At 57.2% G+C, this 22,160-nt stretch overlaps 1 protein-coding gene across 6 annotated transcripts in view; it reads left to right on the forward strand.

Moving 5' to 3' along the window:
- Positions 1 to 22,160, forward strand: part of ARHGAP8 (Rho GTPase activating protein 8) — a 55,929-nt gene that overhangs the window by 1,629 nt on the left and 32,140 nt on the right. For 2 of the 6 annotated variants that reach the window (XM_045062498.1, XM_045062499.1), the window contains exons 1-3: positions 12,795 to 12,982; positions 14,649 to 14,767; positions 17,327 to 17,470. In XM_045062498.1, coding sequence (XP_044918433.1) covers positions 12,810 to 12,982; positions 14,649 to 14,767; positions 17,327 to 17,470 — 436 coding nt within the window. In that variant the 5' untranslated portion in view covers positions 12,795 to 12,809. Of the gene's footprint in view, positions 1 to 3,579; positions 3,697 to 12,794; positions 12,983 to 14,648; positions 14,768 to 17,326; positions 17,471 to 22,160 lie in introns of those variants that run through there. The other 4 variants (XM_045062500.1, XM_045062502.1, XM_045062501.1 and 1 more) reach the window with 3 other exon arrangements.

The raw sequence follows: 22,160 nt of genomic DNA on the forward strand, positions 1-22,160 counted from the left end.
GGGGATAATTCACCTGTAAGCTGGGGTGGAAACACCTGTGGGGTACCTTAGGTGGAGCCATCAGGAATTTACTTGGAAAACGTCACTGGAGTCCTTGGGAGGTGACCTCAGCGAGATGTTTTGAGGTCTGGACGCTTACTTGGTTAGACATCCTGTGGACCAGCTGGTTCCAGGCCAAGTCAGTTGTGGGCACACCAGAGACGGTGGCTTCCGTTAAAGAGGGGACAGTAAGAGCTCAGACCACCCGGATGTCCCCCGGGGTGCTTGTCTTTCCCCACACCCAAGAACCCATCCCCTTCCTTGATTCTAACCCTCTTTCAGGGATGGGGAAACTGAGGCAAGCAGGCTCGGGTGCCTTTCCGAGGTCGCAGGGCCAGTGAGTGAGTGGAGAGCCAGCTTTGATGCCCGCTGTGCTGTGGCTCCTTCCAGGGCCCTGAGGTCTGCCTTCGTGGTGGGGACAGTCAGAGTTGGCCGGTGACTGCCCTTCCGATCTCGAGGAAATTGGCATGGCGATGTAAGAATCACGTGTTCAGTTTTTTCGATACATCATTAAGCGTTTCCCTCAATCCTTAAGTGAAAACGGATGCTCAGAGAACACGCGCCAGGCGTCTCCAGAGGCTCCCCGAGCCTCCTGGGGCACATTTGAGGGGAGCCCTTCCGGGCCCGGTACTGGGTGGGGACGGCCTGGAGGATGCCCGGTGTGGGGCTCTTGCAAGTGACGTACCGCTCCTGAGTCCTGCCCCAGCGACCTCACGCGGAGGCCCCGGGTGCAGTCCAAGTTTCTGGGTCCCTGGAAGGCCGGAAACCCGGCTGGGTCATGGTCACCGTTTGCTGACCTCTCAAAGGGGCTGCGTCAGCAGGCTGCCCTGCGGCTCAGCGGGAGTATGTGGGCACTCAGTGGGGGTCGGGTGCTCAGCCTGACTCCCCCACCTCCCTGACCCCCGGCCGTGTGGCCTGCAGCTGCCAACCAGAGCTGTAGCCACCCTGTGCCCTGGTGTCCCATCTGCAAAATGCAGACAGTGTTATTACCTACTCGTGGGGTCATCGGGGTGGTTAATTTGTGCGAAGCGCCTCCGAACAAGCTGTGCACCTTTGTAAGCGTCAGTATCCCTTCTGCCCACTGAGCTGGGGAAAGCAGGAAGGGCGAGCTTGTGTGGAACCCGTTCCTGCCCTTGGCCGAGGGGCGGAGCGGTTCTTTCTTGGACAGAGCGGAGCCGTGAGTTAGCCCGGTGACTGGGTGACTGTCCATCAGAAGGAACTGGTTTGGCAGGTCAGGAGTCCAGAAACTCCAGGGGAGCTGTCCCCTCCCTTCCCCCACTCAGGGTCAAATTAAAACGAGCCAAGAAAAGGCGGGCGGGAGGTAGGCTGTCTGGACTGGCACGTTTGTTATCTCCGGGAGAGCTTTGGTGGTTGAAGCCGGGGAGGATTTTGAACCAGCGGGCGTGGGTGGGGCTTCTAGAAATTGTGTCCTTTTTTTTTTTTTAAATGTTTATTCATTTTTGAGAGACGGAGAGTGAGCGGGGGAGGGGCAGAGAGAGGGAATCCGAAGCAGGCTCCTGGCTCTGAGCTGTCGGCACAGAGCCCGACGAGGGGCTTGAACCCACAAACCATGAGATCGTGACCTGAGCCGAAGTCAGACGCTTAACCGCCTGAGCCACCCAGGCGCCCCTGGAAAATGCTTCTTCTTTAGACCTTGTTCTCCGCTAAGTTCTTGCTGCTTCTGAGGCTCCCGTAACTCCCAGGTCACCAGCTTCGGTTCTGTGCTGTTGTAACACCTTGCGTTCTTTATTCATTCGTGTTTTCTTATTTATGGAGAACGTCAGGTATTCAGAAGTAGGCAGGATCCCAGCGTCAACCACGGCCATGCTGCAGCCCAGCCTGGCCTAGGCTCCCCGACCTGGGACCTCCGACCCACTCCCCCCCACCAACTCACCTCCTCTCTCCCTTTCTTACTCGTGTGTTATTGCAAAGCAGACCCCAGACCTCAGACTCCGTAAATATTCCAGTATGAATCCCCTTTCTCGACACGACCACAGAACTGGTGTTGCACTTAAAACAACTAACACAGGGGCGCCCGGCTGGCTCAGTCGTGGAGCGTGCGACTCTTGATCTCAGGGTTGTGAGTTCGACCCCCACGCTGGGTGTAGAGATGACTTAAAAATAAAATCCTAGGGGCGCCTGGGTGGCTCAGTCGGTTGAGCGTCCGACTTCGGCTCAGGTCACGATCTCGCGGTTCGTGAGTTCGAGCCCCACGTCGGGCTCTGTGCTGACAGCTCAGAGCCTGGATCCTGCTTCGGATTCTGTGTCTCCTTTCTCTCTCTGCCCCTCCCCCGCTCATGCTTTGTCTCACTCTGTTTCTCAAAGATAAATCAATGTAAAAAAAAAAATTTTTTTTTAAATCCTAAAAAAAAAATAGACCAATTAGCATCATTCCATAATATCCGACGGCCAGTTAGTATGTGGATTCCCATTTGCCTCAAATATCTTTTTTTGTTGTTGTTGTTGTTGTTTTTTAAATCAGGATCCTGATAAGGTCCATGCATTTTGGCCGCTTAATCTGACTTGGGAGGCACCTGACCCCCCCCTCTTTCCGCGTGTTCTGTGCTTTGCTGCCGCATCCACAGTGACCATTACGATGCGTGTGGCTCTGAAGGCACTGACCCTTCTGCGTGACATCTTTCATTTGAGGCTCGTTGAGGTGTTGTGCCCACTGCACAGATCAGGAAGTGGCAGCCGAGGGGAGCTGACTTGCCCCGCTGAGGTGGCACCACGAGGAGGGATGAGCCCGGCTGGAACACGTCCCTCCCTGTGACTGTCCCTGCTGCTCACGGCGGCTGGAGCAGGGACTGGTGGCCACCCGTACGGAGGGGCCCCTGGATGGGGGCCCAGGGGGATCAGAACCAGGTCCCTGGCCCTGGGAGGTAGGGTGGGCTGACCTTCCCCTCGGACCCGGGGACCTTTTTCTCTGGCCACAGTGAGGGTAAGTCTTTATTTGACCTGGCAAACAGTAGCCGCGTCTTTAATAAAGAGGTATCTGAAGGTGGAGAGTGGGTTTAGTGGGGCCCCGTGGATCCTACTTTAGTTTCCAAGGAGCAGCAGGGAGCTTTGAATTCAGATTGAATTATTATTATGATTATTTTATTTTATTTTATTTTAAATTTTTTAATCTTTATTTATTTTTGAAAGAGAGACAGCATGTGAGGGGAGGGGCAGAGAGAGAGGAGACACAGAATCGGAAGCAGACGCCAGGCTCCGAGCCATCAGCACAGAGCCCGACGCGGGGCTCGAACTCACGAATCATGAGATCATGACCTGAGCTGAAGTCGGAGACTCAACCGACTGAGCCACCCAGGCGCCCCTATTATGATTATTTTAAAGAACTTTTTAAAAAAGGTTTTATTTTTAAGTAATCTCTCCACCCAGCTTGGGGTTTGAACTGATAACCCTGAGATCAAGAGTCGCATGCTCTATGAGCATGAGCTAGCCAGGCGCCCCCAGATTGAATTATTAAATTGCACTTGAGCCGGTGGTGATCATGGCGAACCGCTTATGGATCGCTTATTCCCTGCAGGGGCCGTGTGTTCCGGGTAGCTGAGACAGCATGTGTAAAGGCCCGGAGGCAGGCACAGCTTGATGTGTTTGAGGAGCAGCCTCGGAGACACTTGAGGCCTCTGTGGCCAGAGCAACGCAAGTGGGGTCGGTGCAGAGGTGGCTTGAGAGGGTGGCGGGCCCAGGGCGAAGAGCCAGTCTTTCAGGTGCTTTGCAGGAGTTTGAATGTTCTTCCAAGAACTGCAGGCAGGTGGTGCTCAGAGGGTGTCAGGAGAGGTGTGGATTGGGCAGTCGGGGTATTCAAGCGCAGCACTCGGGGGGAGGTCTGGGTGGTTTGAGGGTGGGGAGCACGGGACTGAACCCCCCTTAGGAGAGGTGAGGGCCCATGGTCCCCTCACCCTGAAGGTCTGAGTTGTATGGTGGAGATTATGACAGAGACCCCCACTGTGTCTCCAGGGACAGAGCAACCTGGATGGCGGAGAATGGAGTGAGTGAGGTGGGTAGTGGGAGTGATCTTGGGTTGTTGGTAAGACCAGGCCAAGGAGGCCTTGAATGCTGGACTCTGTTGTGTGCCCTTTGTGTGTTCTCTTGTTCAACAGATACTCCCAGCTCCTGCTGCGTCCCTCCCCCTGGGCTGGGGTGAGCCACCCACGGCCCTGGCTGTCGGTGAACACGTGGTGACGGGTCAAGGACAGGACGTATGGTGCAGGCTGATGAGGGCTGTGATGGAGCTGGGGGCTGCTAGAGCCCCGAGGAAGCCCCTCTCCCAGCCTGGGGTGGGCAGGCAACCAAAGCATCAGGACGCTGTTGATGAAGAGAAAGCCCAATTCTCAACGGGCCCGAAAAGTCAAGGCGGGGGGATTTATTGGCCCATGTAGCTGAAATGGTATGGCAGTAGCGTGGAGATCAGGTATGGCTGGTTCAAGGTTTGGCAGTTCTCTGCCTTTTTTATATGGGCCTCTGGATCTTCAGTGGGAAGTGAGTTGGCTGCAGCCATTCCAGGCCTCTTCTGGCTCTTTGGAGAGAGACTTCTCCAGCGCTCCTCTCTTGAGATCTTTCTCAGAAGCATCTGGAAATCTTCCCGGTGCCTCATGGGCCTGAACAAACCCACCCCTGAGACCAGAGAAACTGCCATGTGCCGACTGGCTCAGGCTTGGTTTCCCCACAAACCTTTGAGAAGGGAGACGGGATTACTCTGAGGTAATCAGGCCACCCCACAGGGTCCTGCAGGTGATGGCATACGCCCGAGTGAGCCTGAGTGAGCACGTGGGTAACCCCAGGCAGGGCGACAGGAATGCTGGGGAGGGAGCAGCCTCGTCTGTCCAGAGGCTGTGGGAGCAGCTGAGTCTTGACGTTGGTGACCAGAGGCATGGGAGGGGTGGGTGGCCCCAGTGGTCCCTTGGCCCTTTCAGAGCACCAGACTTCGCTGGGACTTGTGGGCAGGCTTCTGGCAAGGTCATGCAGCCAGTCACAGGTTCTTGGGATTCTGCTGCTGCTGGTGTCTCACCTGGGCACCCTGCACAGGCTGTAGTGACCTCTGCTACCTGCACAAATGGTCGGCACAGGCCTTCTTGCTGGTGGCAGGGACCCAGTGCTGTCTGGGAGGCAGAGTGGGTAGTGTGGGGGGGTCTGAGTTCCTGCATTTGGGGCATGGCTGAAACAAAGGGCAAAAATTACTTTTTGCAGGGTACCCTTAGAGAGCCCGGAATCCCAACTCAGCGGTGACCCCCTCCCAGCCACGAGCGAGGGCTCCTACCCCCTTGGGTGTGCCAGCCCCTTTCTCCCTGGGCCTTGGGGCCTGTGAAATACGGGGTTAGGGGCCCTCCGCTCCTCCCCGAGCCCTTTAGCAGAACCCCTTTTCTGAGACACAAGCCCCCTCCTCCCCGAGCCCTTCCTCTGTGCGCCCCGCACAGGACCACACCACTCGAATTCAGCGTGGTGCTAATTTGCCCGGGGTTGGTAGGTGTTAAGTTGTAGCTACCGCCTTAAGATAATTGCTGGGAGGGTCTATTTGTGAAATGTGCAAACATATTTTTATAGCAAAACAAACCGTTTTGCTGTGAATTATAAACAGATGAGTTCGGTGGTTTGAAATCTCTTTCGCATGGGATCCAGGTTGCCACGTGCCTGCTCTGGTCCACCGTCTCCAGCCGGCGCAGCACCCCCGCCCCGGCTGCCCCAGACCCCCCATCCCGGCGGGGGCTCCTCCGGGAGCCCGGGCTCACAGCTCAGCTTGGCGGGAGTTGAGGTGGGCGGGCTCAGGTGGAGGGTGACGGGCTTGTGCCCCAAAGTCACCGCCGAGGAGAAAGGGTCCATTTGTAGTGTCTGCACGGAGCTGGGTTCTCGGGATCCCGTTTTAACAAGTCCACACAGCAGCTCGGCCCTCCTGAAACTGATCTGGTGAGGGCGGCCCGTGGTAACATTAACCTAAGGGCCATAGAAATAGGCACACGTTTGCAGCCGGTGCAGGTTTACGGACGGGGTGAGGGACACTAACCCTGTGGGGGAGTCTGCAGAGGGGGGTCCTCTGACACGGTCCGAGGATAAAGGATAAACAGGCCGAGCAGTGTAATATCCATGTATTTGGTCTCTGTCCCATTTCCTGCCAGGGGGCTCCTGAGAACCCTGGAGACCCTCTGAGGGCAGTGTCTTCTTATTCATAAAGGATCCCTTTTGACCTTACCTGAGTTCATGCTAATGAGGCGACTCCGGCTGGGCCCTCTGATAGCAGGGGGATGGGGCTGGTGGCCAGAGTATCTCCCCCCACCCCCCACCCCCCAATCCTGATTAGAGGGTTAGAACTTCCAGCCCCACCCCTCAACTTCCAGGGAGGGGCCACCCCCCACGGCCGTGATTCAGCCATGCCCGTCTACCCGCAACGGGTAATGGGTACGAGCTCTGAGACGGAGAAGCTTCCAGGTTGGGGAGCACATTGATGTGCTGGGAGGGTGGCGCGCCCGGGGTGGGCGGGAGGCTCTGTGCACACCCCCCTCTCCAGCGCTCGCCCTGTGCGGCTCCTGTTTGCCTGGTCCTGAGTCGTATCCCGTTCCGTGAGCCTGTGACCATAAGTGAAGCGCTTTCCTGAGTTTGTGAATTGTTCTACTGAGTTGCTGAACCTGAATGGGGGTTGTGGGAACCCCCGAACTTGTAGCCAAGTCAGACAGAGGTGCAGCAGCCTGGGAACCTGGGACTCGGGACTGGTGTCCGAAATGGGGACAGTCACTGTGGGACTGAGCCATTCACCAGTGGGGTCTGTGCTGACTCCTGGTAGTTTGTGTCAGAACAGGGTTGCATTGTAGGACCCCAGTTCATGTCAGAGAATCAGAGAAGCGGTGTTGGAATAACATATTTGTTGTTTGGAGCAAACCTCACGGGGGCGGAAAGAACTTAAAAGGCTCAGGGAAGAGTCTGTGTCAAGGCCCTGGGGTAGGTGGGAGCAGCATGGGGTTTGGGAAAGCCTCAGATGTGCTGGGTTTCTGTGGCCATAGCCATGGGAGAGAGAGAGGAGAAGGAGGCCCAGGGTGAGGGGCGAGGGTGGAGTCCAAGCTGGACTTAAACCCTGGGCAGTGGGGCCTCATCCTCTATGCCCCTGTTTTCTTGTTAGTAAGGCAGGGATAGAAATGCCTTTCCTTCAGTCAGCGTCCCTTCCTTGCAAGGCTCCAGGCGCCCAGAGCAAAGTCCCATTAAACGATAATTTTCAAAAAAAGGCAGAAAACCCTGACTGTCCTACTGATGGAAAAATGAACACAGTTAAAGATTTTATTTAGCTTATGAGGGAACCAGGCACACGCTGTCACTGGTCGAAAGGATCTGAAGTACAGAGGCACTTCCAGATCGGGAGGATCGAAACGAAAATGGAGGCGATTGGGGGCATTTGGGGGCAGGAGGGCGGGGAAGGGAGAGAAGTCCACCAGACAGGATGGAATTTGCACGGCTGTAGGCGAGAATTACTCGTGTTGCTCTCAGCCGACAGCAGTGTGCAGTTATAAACTAGCTCCCAGGGGTGGAGTCAACCCCAAAGGGTGTTCCCTGTTCTAGACAAGGTGTAGTTTTCCATCAAGGCACAGGTTTGTTCACACGGCTACGAGGAGGCACCTGCGAGGACTGGTCGTAAATGCCAGGGGGTCCGTTTGTAGCGTGAGATTCAAATAACAGTTCAAGACACTTGATGAGCGGGGGGGGGGGAGGGGGGTCCCATTGCAGACACCAGCCGAGGATTCCTAGTTGAATCCTGGCCCGACACAGAGCAACACCTTGAACTTCCTGGAAGCAACAACTGTGGTTGGGGCGGGGTGATGGAATGTGCCAGTGGTTCCTTTCCTCTTTGCATTTAAAAAAGTTTGGTTGACGATTTCCCGCCATATGTGGAGTCATTCTGGTTCTAGGCTGGAGTCAGGAGTCCTGGTTTTAAGATCCGGCTCTCCACTGACTTGCTGTGTGACTGTGGGCAAGTCCCTCACCCTCTCTGGGCCTCAGTTTTCTTGCTGTACAGTGAGAGTTGATGGCGCAGTATGTTCACTGCAGTCCTTCCTTGTGTCACTGTTTTGTGATTCTTTAAAGTTTATTTTTTTGTGTTTATTTTTGAGAGCGAGAGCGTGGGGCAGGGGCAGAGAGGGAGGGAGACACAGAATCCGAAGCAGGGTCCAGGCTCCCACTGTCAGCACAGAGCCCGACGCGGGACTTCAATTCACGAACCCCGAGATCATGAGCTGAGCTGAAATCAAGAGTCAGACGCTTAACCACCTGAACCACCCAGGCACTCCTTTATGTTGTAGTCTTGAGGCGGAAGTTGTTCTCTGAAAAAAACCTGTTTGCGCTTAAGGTCTTCACCTGATTAGACGAGGCCCACCCCCCATTATGGTGCATCATCTGTTTTATGCAGGGTCAGCTGATTGTAAACGTTAACGACATCTACAAATACCTCCAAGGCAGCATCTGAGCTAGTGTTTGACCAACAACTGGGCACCATTGGCCAGACAAGTTGACACATAAAATCGACCATCACAAGGCCAGTGGGACCAGACTCACCCTGGTGCCAGAGCCCTCTGCCCCCCTGGATGCCCAGCCAGCCAGTCGGCAGCGTTTGGGCTCCTGGTCCCGGAAAGACAGGCCGCCTGTGCCTGGCAGCCTTCCCGAGGAACCCCTGGGCTCCTGAGCAGCAGCACTGAGGGCTTCCTCCCCCTGCCCTGGCCGCACTCCCATCCTGTGTGGGGTGGGGTCCCACCGACGGCCTGCAGCGGAGGGGTGTGGAGGGTTGGGGGAGGCCTGTGGTGCAAGCCCGCGGAGCACTCTGGGATGGTGGGGAGAGCCTGGGTTTCTTTTCCAGTATAGGATTACGGTCATTGGGGGGGGGGGCGGGCAGCTCACAGGGCTCCCCCTCCCCCAGACTAGCTGTTGCCACAATTATGTGTGACGAGCCCACCATCTGGGCGTACAGACTTTAAGACAAATACAGCTGCCTGTGCATTTTGAGATAGGGGATCGGGGTAAAGGTTTTGAGCCTGTAAGGGAAAAAAGGAGTAAATATTACTCTGCTTTAACCGAAGCAGACTCTGGAGGAAACACAAAGCCTTCTTGCCTTTGGGAGCCTTGAACTCCTGAGTCCGCCTCGCCAGGACTTCCAGATGTGCTGCGTCGCAGGGAGGCCTTTCCCCACGGGCAGTGGAGGAGGAAGAGGCCTGGCTCCACTCTGGCTGTTCCCCCTGGTGGTTGGTGCCCCCTGTGAGGCTTTGAAGCAGGAATGTTCCAGAAGGATTCTCCTCCCCTGGGTCGGGTGGGTCCCTCAAGAGGTGCCTCCAGGATTGCTTCCAGGCTGTTTGTCTGGCTTGTAACGGGCTTATCACCCCAGGCTAGCCCACGAAAGGGGCGGGTGGGACTCTGGGGGTGGGGACAGGGTGGCCCCCTCCCGTCATCAGACATCAGGGAGCCCCTCTTGCCTGTTGTAAGGGAAAAGTGGAATGACGGGGTGGCGGTGCGTCCCCCCCACAAGGCTGGGTTTTCCCCCGCCCCAGGCAGCAACGGCCCTTGGCATCCCTGTGCCCGGCCGCCAGCCTGGTTGGGTGGCCCGGGGACAAATGACTAACCTGAGGAGAGTTCTCGTCTCACCAGGCTTCCTGGCCATCGCTCCTCGCAGACCGGCTGCCGTGGCCGCGCCCAGAGTGAGGGCGCAGGCGATTGAGTTTCTTTTCTCAGTTTCTCCGCCAGCAGCAGGGCCTCTCAGCCAGGCCCGGTGTCCCCCTCCTGTCCTCCCAGGTCCCCAGCCAGCTGCCTCCGGCTTGGGGAGAGCTGGACTGGGAAGAGGGCCCGGCGTTCCCGTCGCGCACAGAGTGGGCCTTGGGGTCCGGGTCGGGCGGTGCGGGGCCTCCCCTGCCTGGTGCTCTGTGCACCCCATTCCTGCCAGGGAGCAAGCCCGGTCCCCCGTGTGCACCCCGGCCCCGGCCGTCACCCCATCTACCTTCCCTGCCCTCAGAAGCCGTGGCCTCCAGGGTCAGGTGACCTCAGGAAAATGCGTGCCAGCCCAGGGAGGCGAGGGCAGGGAGCCGGCAGGTCAGGTCACTGGTGTGAAATGCGGGTCTCCGGGGACTGGCCTGGAATTGTGCCACAGGGAGGGGCCTGCCCGAGGTGATGGCCCAGAGGGCACGGCCAGGGTGCCTTTGTCTGTGTGCGCAGGCATGTGACCCCGAGGCCTCCCCTGTCCCTCTTCCTGAGGCCTCTCTCCGGGCGCCTCTGCCCTCTCCCTCCCTCCACCTGCCGGGGTCTCCCACCAACTGGCTTCAGCAGCAAGTCAGTGAGGCGGGCAGCGCAGAGCTTTTGCCGTGTCTCGGCCCAGAGAGGGCAAAACCCTTGGCGAGGCCACATAGCCGTCCGAGGAGAGGAGGCGAGGAGGCCGGCCGGGGCCTCAGGGCAGGTGGAGGCAGGGGCGCACCAGGAGGCGAGGGAGGAGGCCGGTCGAGACTGGCCTGTGAGCTCGGGCAGTGTCGTGGCTCCCAGAAGCGGGAAATGGGGGGAAATGGGGAGAGCCTAGGCACGCGTGCACCAGGGAGAAGGTGTGAGGAGCCCGGAGCAAGTGGAGGCACCCCGGGGCTGACTCGGGCCTGTGTGCACAGCCCCTTGGCCTCAGTTTTGTTCTCTCGTAAATGGGGACAGTGGCCTTTCTCAGCGTGAGGGGGCCGGGCAAGGGCAGCATTCCAGCCTCCTAACTCCCATCTACGGTTGTTTTTTTAAGTGTTTGTTTATTTATTTATTATGAGAGAGAGAGCCAGGGGAGGGCAGGGGGGGCAGAGAGAGAGAGAGAGAGAGAGAGAGAGAGTGAGGGGCAGAGGGGGGAGGGGGAGAGAATCCCAAGCAGGTTCTGCACGCTCAGCATAGAGTCCGACTGGGGGGTTCCATCCCACAAATGTGGGATCATGACCCGAGCCGAAATCAAGAGTTGGACGCTGAACCGACTGAGGCAAGCAGCCGCCCCTACAGCTGTTTCTTGGTCAGAATTGTCCAGAGTGCGGAAACTTGTAAGAAGAGAACACACAACGTGCATGATCCAGAAACTCGTGCCGTTCATTACGGAGTCTCTGTCTCTCTCTCTACCCCTCCCCCACTCATTCTCTCCCCACCCCCCAAAAATGAATAAACATCAAAAAGTTAAAAAAAAAAAAAAAAGAGAAGTGACAGGTTGTCTGTAACCCAAACCGGCTTATGCAGAAGAGAGGGTTTATGGGATCTTTGCATTCAGGTGCAGCTGGATCCGGGCGCATAGTGTTTTAGGGACTGTTTCTCTATCTTGCTGTGTCTTCTGCCTTTGGCTTCATTTTTTCAAGTTCCAGGTGGTGACCTTTGGTCATTCCAAGCCCATGTCATCCAGGTTTGGGCCCAGCAGGACACATTTAAGAAGTATCTCTTTTCAGGGGTGCCCAGGGAAGCTCAGTCTTTGTTAAGCGTCCGACTCTCGATTTTAGTTCAGTTCATGATCTCACGGTTCGTGAATTCGAGCCACACGCTGGGCTCTGAGCTGGGAGCCTGCTTGGGATTGTCTGTCTCCCTCGCTCTCTGCCTGTCCCCCACTGTGTGCCCTCTCTCTCTCTCTCAAAATAAATAAATAAACTAAGAAAAAAATATTCTCAGTAGCTTCGATAGAAGTCTCAGAGTTCACTCTGGTTGGAACAGCAGGGGGCATGTGGTCACTCCTGAGCCCATCTCTGCGGGTCAGGGAATTTGGTGCCGTGACTGTCCAGGCCAAGACCCCTGGTTCTGTCCTCGGTGCCCAAAGCGGAGCTTCCTTCAACATTGCACAGGCTGTGTGTGCATACGATGTGCACACGGACTCTGCACATGTGGATGTACGTGCACGTGTGCGTGTGTGGGGGAAAGCGGGTGATTACCGGGGGGGGGGCGGGGGATGCCGGTGGCCAAGAGGACACCTGTCCGCCCTGTCCAGCCAGGAACCCCCCGCCCGTGTGACTGCAGGCCTGGACTCTGCATAGCGTGTGCCCCCAGCATCGTCCTGTCGTGCACACGGGTAGGCAGCGGGGGCCGGGGAGGCTGTGCCCTGGCGTTCTTGGTGATCGCGGCCTCCCCCCCCCCCCCCCCCCCCCGTGCGTGACCTCTGTCCGCGTCCCCACGTTTCCGGCGAGGTCGGCTCCCTTCTCCACGCCGACCTCTTCCCGTGTGGGCCCCTCTCTCGGCCGGAGCGCCTCCGAGGGCCCGAGTCTGTTCCCCTCCGTGTGAGGGGCTCGGCCGCCCTGCCCAGGACCCGGTTGCTCTCCCGGGCTCTGCCGCCCCCGGCCCGCCCTCCCGCCGCCTCCCTCCAGGGAACCCCACGCAGCCTCTCCAGTCCCTGGGCGCCCCCCGCCCCCGACCGCTTGGCAGACCTGACCCGCCGGGTTCACCGAACTCTCGCAGCGTGAACGCGCACGTGACGGCGCCCAGAGACGGAGCGTGGCCGGCGGGGGGCCCCTCCCGGGCCCGGTCACCGCGGGTCGCTTCGCCTGCTTCGAGTTTCTGAAGAGCGGGGCCCCGCGGCCTCTCGTCTCTGGCGCCCGACCCTGTGCTCGGCGGGGCCGCGCGGCTGCGGAGCGCGACGGTGGCCGCTCCCCTCTGCCGTCCGCGGGTCCTCGGGTCGTCTCCCGTCGGGGGCCCTTTCGCTGGCGCTGCTCACGCCGTCCTGCCCCCGTGCACAGATGACACCTGCTGTGCGCGTGTGTCCGCGGGTGGAATGGCCGCGTCCCGGGCACACACGTGTCGTTTTCATTCTAGATTAGATCCTAATGTTTGAACCTCGGCGGCTGTCGTGCTCGTGGACGAGCACAGACGCCGACTTCTCCCCCGAGAGCCAGCGGGCGAGGCCACCGAGGGCTGGCTCTCAGCGACCCCCCTGGGGAAGGGCCGTGCCTGCCCTTGCCCGGGGCCCTCCCGGACTCGCCTCCGGCCACTGTTGTGGGTAAGATCCCTGGGGTCCCGCCCTGCCGCCTCTTCACGGGCTCTGCACCGGGCCAGTGACTCCCTGACCTCTGCTCTGCGTCAGCGTTACCGTCTGTAAAGTGGAGAGACGAAAGACAGCACTTAGCCAACGGGGAGTTTTGTTTTGTTTTGTTTTTTTAATTAAAAAAATTTTTTTTTAATTTATTTTTGAGACAGAGACAGAGCAGGAGCAGGGGAGGGGCAGAGAGAGAGGGAGACACAAAATCGGGAACAGGCTCCAGGCTCCGAGCTGTCAGCCCAGAGCCCGACGTGGGGCTCAAACCCACGAACCGAGAGATCATGACCTGAGCCGAAGTCGGACGCTCAGCCGACTGAGCCACCCAGGCGCCCCAAGGGAGTTTTGAACAAGTAGAAGGCAGCAAGGCCTTAAGTTTTTTATGTTCATAAAACATTATTTATATTGTTAGCCGTACGTTGTCTTAGTTCAGATCACTGTATCTCATACTAAGGGCAGTATAGGCTTTTGCAAAAATGAAAAAGGGACAAATGTGGAAAACTGAATGGACTTATCAGTCCTAATCCTAAAGCTCCCAGGACACAGCATTGTAACAATGTCCATTTTCTTTTGCTGTTAAAAAATCGGGCCACACTGTGTGTGCTGCTTTGACCCAGCTTTGTTAATTTTTTCAAACACCTTTATTGAGATACAATTCACGTGACATGCGCCTGACCCCCATAAAGCCTACATAGTCCAGTGGGTTTTACTGTACCCACACATCACGTGAAACTGTCCCCCCAGCCAACTTTAGGACGTCTCTTCACCTCGGAAAGGACCCGCACTGTTTGGCTGCTACCTGTCTAACCCCCCACCTCCCCCAGCAGCCACCGACCACTTTCTGTCTATGGACGTGCCTCTTGTGGACATTTCGCATAAATGGGATCATCTCTTGTGCCTGGCTTCTTTCACGTAACACAGTGCTTTCAGGGTTCATCCACGTGGTCGCGTGTGTCAGTTCTGCGTTCCTTTTCGTGGATAAATCATATGTTATCATTTGGGTACTAACAGGGATTCTCGTAAAGATTTGCACAGGTACCGAAGCGTTATCCTGGGCACAGAACAACCGCGTTTGGTAACTCCTAGCTGTAGAGGCACGAGCCGTTCTAATAGATCTTTGATGGCCTCAGTTTTCCCCTCCATAAAACGGGTGCGGGAGTGACCATGCATCTCTCTGGGCAGAGATGATGGGGGTCTTGAAATGATTCAGCCCTGAAAGGGCTGTTCGCATTCTGAGTGTGCCCCGCCCCCACCGCCCCCCTGCCCCGCTCTCCTGGGACACGGGCCACCTGGGGACAGGAGCTCCGTCCAGGGGCACCAGTCCCGAGGAAGGGGCCCATACATGGGGTTGGCGCCACCTTCCAGGGCTCAGGCTCCCTTGGCTGCGAGAGCTGTTTGTGGAAGTGGACCTCCCCCCGTGTGGAAGAGGGTGGGCTGGGCAGGGGAACAGAGGTGGAAACATCGTCTTGACACGGGGTCTTGGAGAATCAGAAGTGGGTGCTTTTTTTATGTTCAGGAGGGAAAAGCAAACCAGGCCCTTGCTTGCTTGAAGGGTGTTTCCTTCATTCCTTGAGCCCTCGTGTGCACGTGTGTGTTCAATGTCCCCGGGTTCCGTGTGCTTCTCCCTCAGGGTGTCGGAAGGACCCCGTGCCCGGACCCCTGAGAGGTGGCATCGGAGCCGTGTGCTGGGCCACCCTGGAGAGCAGCAGAACATGTCCCAGCCGGACCTGGAAGAGCTGGCCGAAATAGGTAAAAGCACGTTCTCCTTCCAGCCTCGTCCCGCGAGGAGGCCGTTGGCGGATGTTTGCTTTCAACAGATACTAATACACTTACGTGGCTGGAAAAAGTCTAGCCCTGTAAGAAGGGCTTGGTGAGGTTGTCCTTCTCCCTCGTCTGGGGTCTTACCCCTTCCCCACACCCGTTAGCCCCAGGTAGTGACTTTTTAATCTTTCCAGGGTTCTTTTGTGCAAATTCAGGTGAGCCCCTCTGAGATGGAGCCACCTTCCTGGGTTGTTATGAGGCTCAAATGGGATAACATCCTCATTCACTGCTTGAGGCTACCCGCCAAGGTGCCAGCGTCCACATTCCCCATCTTACAGACAAGCAAACAGGCCCGGGGAGACCGGAACACACGGCTGAGGGCACCCCGTGACAGGGGCCAAGCTGCGGGGAGGGCCTCTGCATAGAGCCACCCCTTGGCGGTTTGGTTAACATCACGTGTGCAAGTGTTTCCGCGAAAGGCCGTTCCTGCTACGCGCACTGGGGCCAGGCTACCCGGTTCGTCTCCCTCTAGTGCACATCTGTCCTCAAGGTTCGCAATAACCCAGAGTGGCTGCCGAGGATCCGCCGAAGGCCCGTGACCCTGAAAGAAATGACTTTCCGTCCTGCGATGCAGCATCAGTGCATCACGCCCGATGCTGGGGGGAGCCTTGGCTGCGTCTGCCTGTGCTGCTTGATTCGGGCTCCCGGGAGCCCGCAATTAATTACGCCTTCCGGTTTGTTCCCCTTGCTGCTTTAAGGCGTGCGGCCCAGTAAAGCATCTCTCGCTTGGGTCCATACGGTGGCAGGACAGTGAGCCCGATGTCAGCCCGATGTGTGGTTAGGGATGCGGGAAGAGCATCCTTGTTTCCTCCGTCCGCTGCCTTCCTTAAGATGGTCCGGTTTGTTCTGCCTCCTCACGTTTCCTTGTGGCCGGGCCCCCGTGTGCTGAACCGTTGTTTTCGGTTTTTTACGGAGGTGAAATTAACATGGCGTAAAATGAGCCATCGTGGAGCATTTAGCTCATTCATAACGTGTCGTGTATCCACCTGTTAGAACATTTGCTTCGCCCCAGAAGGAAACCGCACACCCCATCAGGCAGTCACTCCTTCCCTCAGCCCCGGGCAGGCATCAGTCTGCTTTCTGACTCCGTGAATTTATCCGTCCCGGGCACTTCGTGTAAATGGAATCCCACATCCTGTGGCCTGGCTTCTTTAACGTAGCGTAATATTTTCAGGGCTGTCTGTGTCGTGGCATGGGTCAGTACCACGTTCCTCTTGCGGCCAAATAGTACTCCATTGCGTGGGCAGCCCACATCGTGTCCACTCATCCGCGGACGGACACGTGGCCGGGGCCCCTTTCTGGCTGTTGTGAAGGGTGCTGCTGTGACCACGGCGCGCACTTGTATTTGTTAGGATTCCCGTTTCCAGTTCTCTGGGGCGCACTGTTGCCTATGACTCGCTTTAACATCGTACACGGCCCGCATGTCAGCATGCTTCCCTCCCTGTCTCTTCTCTTAGCAGGACCCCAGGCATCGGGTTTAGGGCCCACCCTGATCCAGTGTGACCTCGTCTGAACTAATTTCATCTCTACAGGCACTGTTTCCACATAAGGTCACACTGTGAGCTTCCAGGCAGGCGTGAATCTTGGAGCAACGCTCTTCCACCCAGTACATCTGGGGACCACAGTCTGCTCTCACCTGAAATTTGAAGGCCCCATTCTGTTTCCCGTTGGAAAGAGCTCTGTCTTGATTTGTTTTATATGAAGGAACCTCACCTACTAAAATTAAACCGGAGACAGCACTCCCTACTTCGAGGCACAGTGACCCCCTTCTGTCCTCAACCCAGCCACGGTTTCCTGCCGGCTGCCTGGATCCACATTTCCCAGGAGGGCCTGGGTTGGAATTTGGAGTTGGGAAATCAAGTGCAAATCCACACTCCACTGCCAATGAGCATTGTGACCTGGGGCAACTCATTCCCTGTCTCTGAGCCTCAGTTTCCACTCCTGTCAGCGTGGAGGACAGTATTCGCCCCCAGGTCTCATTTTATCCCTTCGTGGTTGTGCCCACTGAGCAGACGCATAGTGGGTGCACAGGAGGGGTGGGTGCCTAGTGGGCGCAAAGCAGAGATGGGGCATGGTGGGTGCACACCGAACAGATGCATAGTGGGTCCACAGGAGAGGTGGGTGCCCACTGAGCAGACGCACAGTGGGTGCACAGGAGGGGAGGGTGCGCACTGAGCAGGCGCACAGTGGGTGCACAGGAGGGGAGGGTGCGCACTGAGCAGGCGCACAGTGGGTGCACAGGAGGGGAGGGTGCGCACTGAGCAGGCGCACAGTGGGTGCACAGGAGGGGAGGGTGCGCACTGAGCAGGCGCACAGTGGGTGCACAACAGAGATGGGCGCACAGTAGGTGTACAGTGAGCAGATGCACAGTGGGTGCACTCTTGAGGCATGGTGACTGTCCTATGAAGAGACGCCGGGAGGCTCCCTCGTTGCCCATCTTTCCCAAGAGGACAGCTGACTCCCTGTAATCCTCATTGTCTGCCACAGAGCTGCAGAGGGACGAAGAGAAGGCGGCCGCCCTGAGCATAGCGAGAAAGCCCTTGGTGGTGCCCCCAACTGGCCAGGACCCCGCGCTCAGCGTGAATCACCCCTTCTACGACGTGGCCAGACACGGTATCCTGCAGGTGGCAGGTGGGTTGCAGCTGGGTGGTCCCAGGATTCCCGACAGGTGCCAGCGTTCCCGTGGGCCCCGTGGGGTGGGGGGTGGGTTCATCGGGCTGCCTCCCCGTTGCCTCCCTCTCCTTGGCGTTGTTAACCAAGGGCAGTGTTATGCTGCTTCCTCAAAGGGAACAAACACCTGTCCGGACAGAGAAGACGAGCCTCCCCTACGGCCAGCGGCAGGGCTGGGGGAACGTGTTGCATCGCTGTGACCAGGCGCGAGGGGGTCGGGGCCGCTTGGTGTGTTTCTCACGTGGGCAGCGTGTGGGTTGATACGCGGAGAGGCGTGAGAGAGGAGGTTTATCGTAGGGATTGGCTCTCTCGCGACCGTGGAGGCGGAGAGGTCCCAGGGTCTGCCTTCGGCAAGCCGGCGGTGGCACTCCCAGCAAGCTCTGGAGATCCGGGAGCGCCGGGGGCCCCTGTCCGCGGGCTGGAGAAAGTGGATCTCCCGGCTCAAGCACAGAGCAGATTCGCCCTGTGCCCCTTGTTCTGTCGAGGCCCCCGCCCGCGCTGGGGAGGGTGCCCTTCCTCACTCCGTTCAAACGCCGCTCTCCTGCGCAAACACCCTCACGGACACGCCGAGAAGGAACGTCTTCCCAGCCGCCTGGGCCTCCCTTAGCCCAGTCGAGGTGACACGTGGAGTTAGCCACTGCAGGCTTGGACCCTGACACCTCACTGCTGCACTAAGATCCGTAAACATTAGCTCCTGTCCCCACCGAGCTGGAATCTTGTCAAGGAAAGGAATGGTTTGCGACAGTTGGAGGCCCCGGAGGCACAGATGGGCGTCCTTTGTGCACACTCAGCTCGGAGAGACGAGGAGAGGGTGGGGATTGGACAGGTGGTCAACCGTTTGAAGCCCCAGGTGTTCCTTCTGGAGAACCTTTAAGGTTTAGGTAGCAGGGGGGTGCCTGGGCAGCTCAGTCGGTTGAGCGTCCGACTTCGGCTCGGGTCATGATCTCACGGTTCGTGGGTTCGAGCCTCGCGTCGGGCTCTGTGCTGACAGCTCGGAGCCTGGAGCCTGCTTCGGATTCTGTGTCCCCCTCTCTCTCTCTGCCCCTCCCCCACCACCAGACCCACTGTGGGAGCACAGACCAGGTGCCCACCAGAGGAAGGCAGGAAATAGTTATTTTTCCCGAGAATAAAACATACATTATTAGTATGCACTGGGTTATTTTTACTTTTTAATTTTTTAAATTTCATTTTTTTATTTTTTTAGGGAGAGAGCATGAGCAGGGGAGGGGGCAGAGGGACAGAGAGTATCTTAAGCAGGTTCCACACTCAGCACAGAGCCTGACGTGGGGCTCGATCCTACAACCTTGGGATCGTGACCTGAGCTGAAATCGAGAGTCCGACACCCAACCGACTGAGCCACCCAGGGGCCCTGCAGTGGGTTATTTTTAAATGAATGAATAAAAATTTTTAAATCTCCTCTTTTAGGTTTCTAGTGTGGTCGACCTCTATAGAAACAACCCACTCTTTTTTTTTTTTTTAAGCCTTTTGAGGGTCTCTGTAGCCTTAAGAGTATCAACGGGTTCTGCAGCCTGAAAGCTGTCTAGGTGAACGTCCCTCATACACCTGGCAAGAATGTGTGTCCCAGGATCGGGCAGCGTGTTCTGTGTATTTCAGTGAGGTCCCGTTGATTGACGGCGTCCAGACCTTCTGCGTCCTTACTAACTTCTCTACTTCCATCAGCTGTCGACTGAGGAGTGTTCAAAGCGCCCACGATTGAAACGTGTCCGTTTCTGCCCTTGGTTCTGTACTTGTTCCGTGGGTCTCGATGCTTTGTTTTTAGGGGCAGCTACACTTCGGATTGCGAGGTCTTCTTGACGTGTTGTTGACCTTTGTGTTCCTGAACGCCCTCCTTTACCAACGGCCGTGCGCCCGTGTTGGTGACTCCTCGCCTAGCATGTCTGACGTTAATCTAGCCGGGACAGCCGCACCAGCTTTCTCCTTATTGGCGTTGGTAGATACGCCTTCTCCATGCTTTTCCCTTCAGCCTGTCCCAGTCTCTCTCTTTTGTTTTTTAAGTTTATTTATTTTGAGAGACAGCCTGCACGGGCAGGGGAGAGGCAGAGAGAGAGAGAGAGAGAGAGAGAGGGGGAATCCCAAGCAGGTTCTGCACTGTCAGCACAGAGCCCGACGTGGGGCTTGAACTCATGAACCGCGAGATCATGACCCGAGCCGAAATCAAAAGTTGGCTGCTTAACCGACCGAGCCACCCAGGCGCCCCTAACCTGTCCCAGTCTTTACAAGTGAAGCCCATCGCATATAGACCGCTTCCCATCAGATCTTTTTGTACTTTTGAGAGGTGGCTGCTTAGGGGGAACCGTGTTCTCAGCGCCTCACAGGGTGTGCTCAGGAGTTCGCACTCGGTCCTGGTGGCTCTGGGGAGCCTGAGGCGGGGGAGTGGGGCTTGTGGTTTAGAGCGACCCTTCTTGCCGCGGTGTGGAGGGTGCTGATGGCAGCCGCAGGGGGGCCCAGCGGGAGCCAGGACAGAGGGCTGAGCCTGTGCTGTGGCGGTGGCGTGGAGAAGAGGGGATGAATTTGAGAGAGATTTTCAATGTCAGCCTGGAGGACAAGCAGAAACCTACCTGGGAAGGGTTTGCCGCACGGTAGGGTGAGGTTTCCAGGGGTGCAGGAGATTGAATCAAGAGCCGGGGGCCCTGGGAAGTAAGTTGGGGGTCATTGCTCTTTTTAATTTTTTTTTTAGGTTTATTTATTTTTGAGAGAGAGACAGAGTGAGCAGGGGAGGGACAGAGAGAGAGAGAAGAGCATCCCAAGCAAGTTCTGTGCTGTCAGCACAGAGCCCGACACGGGGCTCGAACCCACGAACCCTGAGATCGTGCCCTGAGCCGAAGCCTGACGCTCAACCGACTGAGCCACCCAGGCGCCCCTGATTTCAGTATTTTCAGTGGTCACCGTCTGGAGCTTAGTCGGGGGCCGGGCTGTGAGCCCAGGGGGAGATTACCTGGTGGTGAGTGGGGTGGGCAGGGGGAAGGTTGGAGCCGGAGCAGCAGAGAGGCTGGAGATGTGATCCAGAGACACAGAGGAGGCGAGTGGCAGAGAAGAGGGGGACAGGAGGATCTGGTTCCACTGGGTGACAGGTCACCACCCCACACCCAGGTCTTTGCCCCCAGGTTAGACCCCAGCCAGGCTTCCCTGCAGGATGCAGAAAAATGGGTCTTTGCATCTCCTTCCTCTCTGCAAAACGATGAGCAGCCCTGAAACAGACACCCAAGGAGACGAACTCCCAAATCGCTCCTGGTTAGATGGCCACTGCCTTTATTACGCATTTTAATCGTCCTTCACTCGGAGCGGATGACGGATCGTCTGCAGCGCGTTCCGGGCGATGGCTCTGGGAAGCACTTCTTTATTCATCAACTGGGCTTCTCCCGCCTTGGAGACAGTGAGCGATGCTGTGTTGTGCACAGCGAGGGGAGGGATAGGGGTCATGAATTACACTGAGGCCTCGGAGAATTTGCATCTTATTGATGGTTTTCATTTCCTTGCACATTATATCACTTTGAAGCCCGTTTTCGATACGCTGGCCCGTGTTACCAGAGAACGACGAAGGGGTGTTTACTCATATTGACTGATGTCATTAATGCAGATGCCGCCTCGACTGCTTAATAAGCAGGATCCCGGACGTCCCGGGGATTCCTCAGGGCTGCCGCGCAGGCGTGCACGCGGGAGGCCTCCCTGCTGCCACTGTGGGGTCCTCAGGGGCAGAGGACCCTGTGCAGGCCGGGAGTCAGCCAGCTGCAAGCGTGGACCCGGCCCCGATGCTCGCGTGGCCTCTCCGGGCCTCAGTTTCCTCTTCTGTAAACAAAACAGTACACCTGGAGGCACCCGGCGTCAGGCCTGGCACGTGGTAACGGGTCGCATTTATTGAGCACTTACTACGTGCCGGTGCAGAGAGGCTGGTGTGGGGCTGCCCGGCTTTGGGGGGCAGGGACTCTGTCCCCGGGGCCAGGGCCGGCCTGTGCCTCCCTTCCTCGCTTTTTGTTCACTTTTTATGATGGAAATTTTCCGAAGCGTCAGCTGCGGAGAGAACAGTATAAGGGACCCAGGTTGTTTGCCATTACACCTGCTGTGAGAGTTTGTTCAATCTGATTAGTGCTGTGGGCGTAGTTTGGCGGGACGTTTGGAAGTCTACTGATACGAAAAGAAAATGCTGGGGCACCCGGGTGGCTCAGTCAGTTAAGCATCCGACTCTCGATTTCCGCTCAGCTCAGGATCTCACGGGTTGGTGAGTTCCAGCCCCGCGTTGGGCTCTGTGCTGACGGTGCGGAGCCTGCTTGGGATTGTCTCTCTTCCTCTCTTTCTCTCTCTCTAAATAAGCAAACAAACATTAAAAAGGAAAAGAAAAAGTTAAGTTAGTTGACTTTTTGGTTTTGAGGAGAGGAGAAGGCCTTCCATAGTAACTCAGCATCATGCAAGTTGAGGAACCTCGCACAGTAAGTGTTCGTGATGAGTGAGGGAGCCAGTCAGTGGTTTATACAAGCATGAGACCCCCACAGGGCAAGGCCCCGGGCCGGATGCAGGCGCCGGCCTCCCAGCCCCTCCCCGCGTCCTTGCCTCAGTGCCGTGCCCGTGCCCGAGTCGTGCACCGCCCGGGGAAGCTTCTCACCCTTGTTCGCAGATGGCGGATGGCAGGGGCTCA

The sequence above is a fragment of the Felis catus genome, chromosome B4, assembly GCF_018350175.1.
Source record: "Felis catus isolate Fca126 chromosome B4, F.catus_Fca126_mat1.0, whole genome shotgun sequence".
Lineage (NCBI taxonomy): Eukaryota > Metazoa > Chordata > Mammalia > Carnivora > Felidae > Felis > Felis catus.